Raw genomic sequence first — 11,453 nt, 5'->3', positions numbered from 1 at the left:
ATCTCTTCTGGCCTACAAACCAAGCAATATGGACTCTTGATGGGATCGAGAAGTGTAAGACATAGGACATACATACATACATATGGAGGGCCACACGAGCTTTAGCAGTTTGGCCACAAGTAAAAGGATAATTACAAGAAGGTGGTTCGAGCATATATGCCTCTCTCCACCGGACGAGAAGGACAAAAGAACCTCCCAAGTTCTCATACAACCCAAGAGGCAAGAGTCCAAGACAACAAAAAAGAAAAAGAACTACATAAGCTAAGAAAGAAACAGCAGGGCGGAAAAGCAAAAAGCAGAAAGCAGAAAGCAAAACGGCTACATGCTGCTGCTACTCTTACCCCACAACTCAAAAAACGGCTACTTTACCTCTCTATCTCCCTCCCTCTCTTCTTCTTCTTCTTCTTCTTCTTCTTCTTACTCAGTCGATCTTTTTTCTATTTCTGTTTCTCCTTCTCCATTCCCTCTCTCTCTCTCTCTCTCTCTCTCTCTCCGTGCAGATCATTTTCACATCGCTCTTCCTCTCTCAGATCCGAAGCTTCTTTTATTCTTCTTGCAAGGTATGCTCTCTCTCTCTCTCTCTCTCTCTCTCTCTCATATGGCAGGAACTTCTCCTGCCATAATCCCTTATTTTGCATCCTTTCATTTCCCTTGTTCTTCTGGAAAAGAAAAGTAACATTCATTCTTTAAGAAAGCTTCAAAGAACAATCAAGAAACCTGTTTTCAAGAAACCTCGAATTTCATCCTCCTCTCCAAACACTAATATTTTTTCTCCAAGAAAATCTGAATCCTAACAATGACGACTTTTTGTTCATATTCGCCTTAAAATTTGCGGAAATAAAGCAACTCCAGAAATGCATATTCTTCCTAAAGTAGGAACCTCTACACTTTGATTTTGAGAGTTTTCATTCAATACAAGAACTCATTTTTGACACCGAAAAATCCAGGAATTTGTTTTTGTCAAACCAAAAAAGTCAAATGTGTTTCTTCGGTCAAGGAAAATACATGAAGGTTTTATTTTCCAGCGAACGATAATAGCTGATTGTTTAGATTTGACATAAATTTTCTATTGCAGAGAAATTATTACACGCACACCTCAGAATGGCTACGCCTCGCGGAAGGCAACAACTCTCGAACATTGAGAATACTTGTGGGATGTTGCTAAATGAATTACAGGTTTGCTTCTCTCTCGTTGCATTAAACCCTGAAATGTGATCAATTCTCCTTAGTTATATATGCAATTTCATGTCAATCCTATCAGTTAAAAAACCTCTTTAACTTTTGGCGAGGCTTTTTTTTAAATCCATTTAAAGAATGCTTAAATCTTCTAAACTCGTCTATGTTTAAAGATTATATAATATATGGTTTTCTTTGTAGTACGGTTTGTGAAGAGAGAGATCTGGTACCATCTCAGAGATGGAGCAAGACTGTCATCAGCTTGTGATTTTTGTTTTGTTAAATCTTACATAATAGAATGTATTTCTAAGTCTTACATTATACTGTTTCTTGTTAACTCTTACATAATATAATGTCTCGCGTGTAGTTAATTTGGGATGAAGTAGGAGAGAGTAATGAAGATAGGGACCAGATGCTCTTAGACATAGAGCAAGAATGTTTGCAAGTATATCATCGCAAGGTTGATGAAGCTAATCGGTTGCGAACAACCTTACATCAATTGCTTGCTGATATCCATTCTCAGATTGTGTCTTTTGCTTCGGCCCTTGGAGATCTCCCTCCAGTATCCCAGGTATCAAACTGTCAACAAATTTTGTAACTTTTGTGTATTTTTTCATATGATAGTGTTCAAGGTTTTTTTATCAGTGTTCAGTAAATAAATCATGTTACGTTAGTAGTTTGTACTAATCCCTTGATTCTCGTCAGTCTTAAACTAGTATGTTTGGTAATATGAAACAATTTAAGTTAATATTAAACGAGTAATTATTTTGGAATATGTTTATGGTATTTTGATATCATATACCAAGTGCTTCCATTGAATTTTATGAGATGCTTCATATTGTTCTGAAATCTTAGACATCTTGCTACTTGGGAGATTTTTGTGCACCAAAATTGAGGTATCAAACAACTTGCTTCAAATATGTTAATGATTGTGGTAATCATCAGTTCCTAACTTGTATTGAGGTTTTTGAAATCCTCAACAATTTGAGGGGCTCTAAACAACAAAAGCTTTTAAAATGTCAAATGCAATTATGGATTTGTGAAAAATGGGTAAATGATTCTCTTCAGTACTTATTAAATTTGTTTCACAGCACTTATTTAATGAATTGAGTTATTCTGGATTCAGTAAGTGAATCATGTCATTCTGAAACTTCAAAATTGACATCTTCTTGCTTCTCTTCAGTTTTGTGTATTCCTCACCAAGTTTGATGGTTTTACAGCTAGAGAACAGAGGTTGTCCTCTTAAAGAACAACTTGCACAATTGAAACCCATCTTGGATGAGATGTCAAAAAAGAAGGATGAGCGGTTGAGGGTGCTACAAGAAATCAGATCCCAGATTCAAAGCATCCAGCGTGAAATATGCCCATCAGCTCCCCTGATGGAAATTCCAATTCATGAAAAGGATCTTACACAAAGAAAACTTGAGGAGCTACAAACACAACTTCAGATTCTACACAAAGAAAAGGTTTGGCGAATATTTAGATATGAGCATTAAGTTATGTTTATGTAAGTTTCAAAAAAATTAAAGGACAAAAAGACATGATTTTCTTATGTATTGAAATGCTATATGTATTCTATATATGACAGGAAGATCGACTCTTGAAGGTTGAAAAAAATCTGGATTCTATCCATGACCTCTGTATGGTTCTGGGTTGCGATTTTTTCTCAACTGTAAGGGCAGTGAATTCAACATTCGATGAATCTACTAATAATCGCCAGGACAAAAGCATCAGTAATGAAACCATCAAAAGGCTAGAAAGTACCATAGAAACACTTAGAGAGGAGAAGAGGAGAAAAATGCAACAGGTTATATTTTAATTATTGAGTAACTGCAAGCAAGTTGCCTAATTAATGGGGTTTCTTGAGAACCTTATTATCGTTGTATTTGTGTTGACCTTCCTTTAAACCAATACTTAACAGATCCAAGACATAGCAGCCTCATTACTTGAGCTTTGGAACTTAATGGATACACCTCTAGAAGAACAACATGAGTTCCGTCATGTAACGTGTAACATTGCAGCTGAAGAGGACGAAATTGTTGCGGCAGGTGTGCTTTCTGAGGCTGTTATTGAGCAGGTAATCCCATTCTTTAATACACGTTTGATAAGAAATATGCTCAAATCAAGCTGATATAGTGGCGACAACATATTTCTATTGTTTGGAAAAGAGAGAACCACTCTGGATGAACAAATTTTGCTGTCTCTCTCAGAGCTCTCCCCCCAACTCGTTAGCATTTTTTAAGTATTCAGAAAGGCAAAGACTACTCCTGAATAATATGAGCTCAATTCATTGGTTGCTTAGCGTGTTGTATTTAAGTGTAGGCTGCGTTGGAGGTTGAACGTTTGGAGAATTTGAAAGCCAGCAAGATGAAGGAACTTGTTCTCAAGAAGCGAAATGACATGGAAGAGCTATGTAGAAAGGCTCATATTATTCCAGATAGTTATATTGCATTAGACAATTCCATTGAATCTATGGAATCTGGTGAGGATGACTTATTTTGGCTAGTCCACTGTGATACTTCTCTCTACTTTGGATAGTAACATGTTGATTATGTTTGTTAGGCTTGGTAGATCCAGAAGAACTCCTTGCAACCATTGAAGAGAAAATAGGTTGCATCAAGGAAGAAGCTTTTAGCAGAAGAGAAATAATGGAAAAGGTTGAAAAATGGATGGGAGCTTGTGAAGAAGAGAGTTGGCTGGAGGACTATAATAAGGTTAGTAGAAAAAGATATAGGGTGGGGGTAATGAAACCCAACATTTCAAGAGTTTCTCAAGGTAAGAATGTTGTTAAGTAATCAACGGATTGTAATTCATGATGGATAGGACGAAAATCGGTATAGTGCAACAAGAGGTGCACATTTGAATTTAAAGAGAGCTGAGCGTGCCCGCGCAGCTGTCAACAAAATCCCAGGTAAGCTGATCTATGTGTGTATTCACTTTGAAACATAAATCATATTCTAAATGATGAGCCATGTCTTCCTCACAAACAGCAATGGTAGAAGCCCTTATTATGAAGACTAAAGCATGGGAGGAAGAGAGGGGAAAGCCATTTTTATATGATGGGGTATGCTACTTACTGACAGTTGAGAGAACAGTCGAAAGTGGTAATCTATGATGTATTTTTATTTGTATATACCTTTTGTTTATCAGGTAAGACTCCTCTCAACCATTGAAGAGTACAATATATTGAGGATAGGGAAGGAGGAGGAACGCCGCAGACAACGGGTATGAGAAATGTGTTTTTGGTTTTTCTTATGGACTAGGATAGATTTTGTTTTTTGGACTAAAAAATCATCACAAGGGACTGAAAATATTTTCAATGGCAAACTCAAACTATCTGAGCAATCTTTGCTGATTTATAGATTTCCAAGGTTTTAGTTAGTACAAAAGCTGGTTTATTTTTTTATTAGATTGAGGTGAAGCAGGTCTTATTTGTAGAAAACTAATTATTGTCGTTACACAACAGGATCAAAAAAGACTCCATGAGCAGTTAGTGAATGAGCAAGAGACTCTTTTTGGAACAAGGCAAAGCCCAAATGGTAAAACACCTTTGAGAAAAGGAGCTACTCCCTCTAGAATGAACGGAAATAGCACACCAGCAAGCCGTAGAATGTCGATTGGTGGAGCCATGTTGCATGAACCTCCTGCTATTGGAAGGATGAATGGAGCAACTCCTAGACCTGTTATTACACATGGTGATATGATCCATGCACGAGATGGGCTAACGCCCAGAAGAGTAACTCAAACACCAGCCCAAGTCAATAGAGTGCTTTTACCTGATGAAGATAACATTCCACATCAGGGCAGAGAAGAAGCACTAACTTCGAACAGGAGAGTTACTCAAACACCAAGCTCAGTGAGCAGAGTACTTCTACACGATGATGATAATTTATCGCCTCATGGTAAGTAAAAAGTTACATGTAAGTTTCTGTCTTGATACTTCTTTGTTTAAACTCATGTCCTTTGTGCGTGTGCATGTAATAAATGCAGGCAATAAATTTCAACCTGGACAAGTCACAGATTCTCCGACTCGAGTGCCATTTTCACCGGTTACTGCACCACAACACAGAGTGAATACAAATACAAATACAGAGGAGAGTCAAGCTACTTCTGCTGTAGTAAAAGCTACAAACAATATAAAAAGCCCATTATCAAGTGCTTCTTTGTTGAATGGATCATTGACGAAGACAATAGCTGTCCTTGATGGAGAAAACGCTACCCCACCAAATTTAGCAGCAAGTCCTCAGGGAGCTCATACACAGCAATTAAATGTGGAGCCATTTTTATTATCTGTGCCAAATGTGGAACCATGTTTAACGTTTCCAACAAATCCACAAGTAGTGCATAGACCCCAAGAATATTCTTTTGAAGAGAAGCGATTGGCTTTCATGTTCCACCAGCATCAGTCATATGTGAGTCCAGTATGCAGATAGATAAAAGTAATGAAACCTTTATTAGCGATTGGTTTCCAGTCAAATGTGAGTGATGCCATGCAGTGCAAGTTTTTAGAAAAGTGGCTCTTTTTATGAGCAAAATGTTTCTATTTTGATGCTTCCTTCATTTTAGTAAAAAGAGGATATGAGTTTATTTGGCAGCCAATATGAGTTGGCCGAGCATATATATGTGTATATATATAGTTGTTACTCCTAGTGGGATTCGAAAATTGATCATTTCAGTTTACAACTTCTGAAAAAGTTATTCTTAATGAGTTGAAAAATCAAAAGGTATTTTTGAAACGGGATTATCAATATTTATTTGTATTTATTTTTGAAGAACGTAGTTCAAATATATATAGCTGTCTGGTTCTTCTTGAGCTGAACGAATATCATCAATACTCCAAGGTGTTTCCAATTTGGTGATGACCAATTGTCAAGATTAAGGGTGACAATACACTCCTATCAGATTTAAGATGTGTAAAGCAGATTCGAGAGATTTCCAAATATGAGATGACCACTCATTACACAAGATGTGAGATTTAAGATGCGTGTCAAGATTAGTGGTGCATCGATTACACAATAAACGGATTTAAATTGTGTAAAAGCAGAGTCCAAGCATCTCCAAATTTGAGATGACCACTCAACAAGTTTAATGGTGGCATTTTACAATAAACGGATTTAAATTGTGTAAACGCAAATTCCAAGCATCTCCAAATTTGGGATGACCATTCATCATTCTATTTTGTTTTCTAGCAGTGCTCAATTTTAAACTGGTCATCACCTGAAATAATGGGTTGTGTTAATAATGATAGGACAAGGGTCATAGTAATTAGCTTGATGCTCACAAGATATGAATGGTGGTATATATAAACTTTTTGGTTACTTGGTTGTATATAAATAGGAATCTTTGGTTGGACTTACAAGATCCGAATGGTTGAATTCCATATATGTAGAATAATCAACCACTTTTGTTCTTATGTTACTGCCTTCTGTCAAAGTGTGATGGCTTCCCAGTTAGTCTTTTCTGAGTACCTCTGCAGTACCCCCCATCTCAGCATTGACCTATCTTGTGAAAATCAACCATAACACTTCATCTATCATTGCTCATGCTCATTCACGCATTCATTTCATTATTTACATTGACAGTAGATTTTAATTGAGTTATACAAGATTGTCAAAGCATTTGGACCCCAGCATAAGTACCGCACGCACTGAGTAATGTTGTCCACAAATCTTCAGAGGGAAAACAATGCGTGCTATCAAGGTACTTCCCAGCCTCTTGCAGCGCACCTGATCTAGCAAGAAGATCTACTATGCAAAAGACATGGTCCTCTGTCGGAGCAATGCCATATTCATCTTTCATTATCTTAAACATCTCCTGACCCATGGAGATCATGCTTACACGACTGCAGGTGGTCAAAAGGCACGTGAATGTTATAGCATCTGGCTTCATACCCTGAGCACACATCGCCTCGAATAGTTGTATGGCCACTTTACCCTCGTGATGTAGGCCATAGCCCTTTATCATGGCATTCCATGCCACATTATTTCGCATTGGAAGGTTGTTAAAGACATGATGTGCCTCTTTGAAGAAGCCATATTTCATGTACATATCAACCAATGTGCTACCAACGTGACAGTCTAGTTCAAATCCTCGGAGTACAGTAGCCTTATGATTTTCCCATGCTTTCTCTACAGCTCCCAGCTTGCTTCCACATGCCTTCAACACAAAAAGATATGTTACAGAGTTGGGTGAAATTCCCTGGTCTTGCATCCTCTCAAAGCAGCTCAGAGCCTCCAGCCCAAATCCATGTTCAGTATAACCAGCAAGTAGACAATTATAACATACAATATTCCGAGGATGGAGGCTCTCAAATACCAGCTTGGCTTCTTCAAGAGAGCCACATTTCATGTAAAAGCCAACCAAAGCACCACAAACTGTTGGGTCTCGATCTAATCCCTGATGTACAACAGTCATATGCACATGTTGCCCCTTCTCCAGAAACTTCATAGCACCACATGCTTTCAGTATACTAGCATGAGTAATAGCATCTCGATATGAACCCTTTGCTTGCATCCTCTTTGAAATACCTAATACTTCTTCCCAGCACCCAAGATCCGCATGGGCTGCGATTAAAGTACTCCATGATAGAACATCTTCATCAGTGCCAACGCAATTTTGAGCTTCGTTGAGCATGCCACATTTCACATACATGCCAATTAAAGCATTATTTACCAAAGGATCTCTTTCATATCCCTTCCTAACGATTTCCATGTGTATTTCCATTCCATTGTACACATATTTCATGCTGCAGCATCCATCTATAACATATGTGTAAGTGACAGTAGTCGGAGAAAGACCTTGTGATTGCATATGCTGAAGCCCTTCCAATGCTTTCACCTCGAAACCATGACCACTGTATCCCGCAATAAGCGAATTCCATGAAAGCACAGTTTGACACAGCATTTTGTCAAACACATCCTGAGACTCCGCATTTGAGTGACAACACTTCATGTACATATCTACCAGTATGCTGCCTACAACTTGGTCATCCTCAAACCCTTTTTTAATAATATCAATGTGCATCTCTTGCCCTTTGAAAACTGCTTCCTTGTCATTGCATGCCTTTAGGGTATGTGAAAAGGTGACCACATCTTGTGAGATGCCCTCACTTTTCATTTGTTCAAAACATTGTAATGCTTCATCGCTATGTCTATGCTCAATGTAACCTGAAATCAGTGTATTCCAAGACACGACACAGTGTTTTAACATGTTATCAAAGACCTCTCTAGCCTCTAAAAGCATGCCATAGTCACCATACATATCAATTAACGCGTTGCACACAGAATGATCTCCTTCTAGGCCCTTGCATAGTATCTTCATGTGTATGATATGTCCCTTATCTTTAGATCGAAAATTTACACAAGCTTTCAAGATACCTACGAATGTAAGTGACGTTGGTGACACACTTTCATCCTCCATTTGTTGTAAGCAGAGGAACGCCTCTTCAAAAGGCCCATGTTCTGCATACCCAGTAATAAGTACATTCCAAGCCACGACATTTCTAAATGGTAACATCAGGAAAACTTCCTTAGCTTCTGAAATCAACCCGAATTTCACATACATATCAACTATTGTGCTTCCAAGATAAACATCAGCTTCTACTCCTTGTTTTATTATCTGTATGTGTGTTTCCAGACCCATTTGTATGATCTGCATATTTATACTTGTTTTCAAGAGCCAAACCATAGTGACAGTATCTTGCCTTATACCTTCCTGCTGCATCAGTTCAACACATTTTACCACTTCGTTATAAATCCTATATTCTCCATATCCAGTGATTAATTGATTCCATAAAACAACATTCCGGCAAGAAAATCTTTCAAGGACACTATGTGCATCAAAAAGATTGCCACATCTAATGTACATCTCGATCAAACTACTGACGATAAAAAGGTCTTTTTCCAGCCCCTTCATCACTACCTCCTCATAAAGCTTTTGAGCTTTCTCAATGTCTCCTAAACTGCCAAACGTTTTCAAGATGCAAGAAAATGTAGCTGCATTCGGGGAAGTACCATGAAGATGCATGGCTTTGAAACATTCAAGAGCACAATGATCCTCTCCATATTCAGCATATCCCATTATCATTGCATTCCACAATACAATATCCCTAACCATAAGCTTCTCAAATACTACACAAGCTTCAGGAAACCAACCTCGTTTCACATAAATATCAACCAAAGCTCCGCTAACGAAAAGATCTTGTTCAAACCCCTTCTTCACAACCTCAAGATGTATTGCTTCACCATGTTGCATGTCTTTCAAAGAAGAACACCCTTTTAAAAGAGCCGTGAAGGTATGATTGTTGGGTTGTACATAATCAGCACACATTTTTGAGTATAAATCAAGAGCATGACTAGGTTCCCCATGTCGGATGTACCCTGCAATCAAATAAGTCCAAGAGTGTACATTTCGACGAAATATCCTGTCAAAGACTTCTCGGGCATCAAATATGCTTCCACATTCAATCAGCATGGGCACAAGGTGGTTTCCAATGTCTTCATTGTTTTCTAATCCATACTTGAACAGAAGAGCATGTATATCCTTAGCAGAGGATGGGTCCTTGTTCTTGATACATGTTTTCAAGGCATCTATAAATTTTGGAACTGGATTCATTATTCATATGCGACAGAGGGCATTAATCAAGAGTCCAAATATTTGAGTGAACATGTTCTGCTATCATACAAGTATCAAGCATGCTTCCACAGTTCATGAACATGTTCGTAAGATGTTTTCCCAGAATTAGATGGATAAGTGCTCAATAAGTGCTTCTGCATTCCATGAGCATGGCCATAAGATTCTCCTCGAAAGTCTTGATTTGCTAAATACATCCTATCAAGTAAAATGCCCATGAATGTGCATCTAAATGAATAAGCTTCTCACAGAAGCTTGAGCTAGCATGTTTCCTTTTAATGAGGAATTTAGGTCGAAGGTCTAGAATGGGCAAACGATGACAACTAGGCCATACCCTACTCTCTATCAAGTGTGTCAATGAATGTATGCATTTACATTCAATGGACTAAGATGGTTGCCAATGTCTTCATTTGATATAAATCCTGCTACCAAGCATGTCCATTATGTGTAATTCGACAAATAAGCTTTTTGTCCCAATGTCAAAACATGTTTCCATATTCAATGATCATGGCCATAAGATGATTTCCAATTGTTTGTCCAGGTGAGAACTTCCAAAGGAGTGCATTTATGTAATATCATTTACACATAAAAATGCTACTGCATGCAACCAGCATGGTAATAAGATGATTTCCAAGTGTGTTTGTTTTGTTTTTCCTATCCATACTTGCAAAGAAAGAAAGAAAAATGTGCATATACTATTGCATGGGAAAAACATTCCTTCTTCTTGATAAATGTTTTCAATGGCGTGTCTGCAATTCATTTATGTATAATTTTGAATGCATGTACGCAATTCAATTGTTCATGCTTTCACTGGCATGTCTGTCCAATTTTAAGAATATTTTCAACGCAAGTATGAAACTTTGTTTTCAAAACTTGTAATGATTTTAATTTTAGTCCTGCAGGGTATTTCTCAAAATTTTCAAAAGGCTAATGTCCTATTTACCTGTGATAAGAGACTTAATAACGATTTGGAAAAGCTCCTCAGAAGATTCTACTCTTATTTAGAATGCTTTGCTCTGCTCTTAAGTTGTTCTTAATTTTCCCCGCTTAATGCCTCTGACCGTTTCGTTTTTCCGAAGAGCCCTTGCGTTCTTCCTTCTCCCTTGAGCTTTCATCATCTACTGAGCTAATCGAGCAATGGTATCTCAATTACGTGTGCTATTTCATTTCATTATATGGTCGATTCTTCCTACCTTTCTTTATAGGAGGCTGACCAAGATCATTTAGGATGGAAAACTGAGGTATTCCTCTAAGGAAAAAAACTCTTATAAGTTATAAGCCCCACTTGTTTTCGCCCTTCTGTTAAAACACATTGATCAAACAGGTTGTGAACATTGGAAGAAAATGGCAAGTGCCAAGGACCTCAGAACTAACAATACTTTATAATTATAGTTGTTTCAATCACAGCACATTTGAATTATCTTTTGAATCCTCGGTGTAACCAACATTGAGATCAAAAGCAGTTTCGCTTCCTTGAATATAAGTCGGTCGGCTCGTTCATCCAAATGACTTTGATGCAAGATCTAGTATGTTAGACCTTTTATAGATAAAAAAAGTCATATTGACTAGACTAATACTGTCAGCTGTAGCCTGCTCATAACATCTAATTATGAAATTAAGATCTTCGCCATTTACAAAGGACACTT

At 37.7% G+C, this 11,453-nt stretch overlaps 1 protein-coding gene and 1 pseudogene across 2 annotated transcripts; one reads left to right on the top strand and one right to left on the bottom strand.

Moving 5' to 3' along the window:
* The first annotated feature begins 417 nt into the window (after window positions 1-417).
* Window positions 418-5,647, top strand: LOC147870075 (65-kDa microtubule-associated protein 1-like). The gene is made up of 13 exons (XM_087336703.1): window positions 418-560; window positions 1,076-1,176; window positions 1,544-1,747; window positions 2,397-2,642; window positions 2,765-2,983; window positions 3,098-3,253; window positions 3,499-3,658; window positions 3,739-3,890; window positions 4,000-4,087; window positions 4,167-4,240; window positions 4,327-4,401; window positions 4,643-5,078; window positions 5,167-5,647. The coding sequence occupies exons 2-13, from the start codon at window positions 1,102-1,104 to the stop codon at window positions 5,607-5,609; spliced, it is 2,328 nt and encodes a 775-aa protein (XP_087192829.1). The 5' UTR covers window positions 418-560; window positions 1,076-1,101; the 3' UTR covers window positions 5,610-5,647.
* Window positions 5,648-6,508: 861 nt separating this feature from the next.
* LOC147870074 (pentatricopeptide repeat-containing protein At5g27110-like) lies at window positions 6,509-10,823 on the bottom strand (annotated as a pseudogene). The gene is made up of 2 exons (XR_015531697.1): window positions 10,751-10,823; window positions 6,509-10,229 (listed from the first exon to the last, which is right to left on the bottom strand). The product of XR_015531697.1 is annotated as a pentatricopeptide repeat-containing protein At5g27110-like (transcript).
* Between the last annotated feature and the right edge of the window lie 630 nt (window positions 10,824-11,453).

Source organism: Azolla caroliniana, unplaced genomic scaffold (assembly GCF_043228905.1).
Source record: "Azolla caroliniana isolate FFs.n. ecotype wild unplaced genomic scaffold, voAzoCaro1.0.p SCAF_1, whole genome shotgun sequence".
Classification (NCBI taxonomy): domain Eukaryota; kingdom Viridiplantae; phylum Streptophyta; class Polypodiopsida; order Salviniales; family Salviniaceae; genus Azolla; species Azolla caroliniana.
Note: the sequence above shows the minus strand (reverse complement) of the source record. Positions and strands in the feature narration are given on the sequence as shown.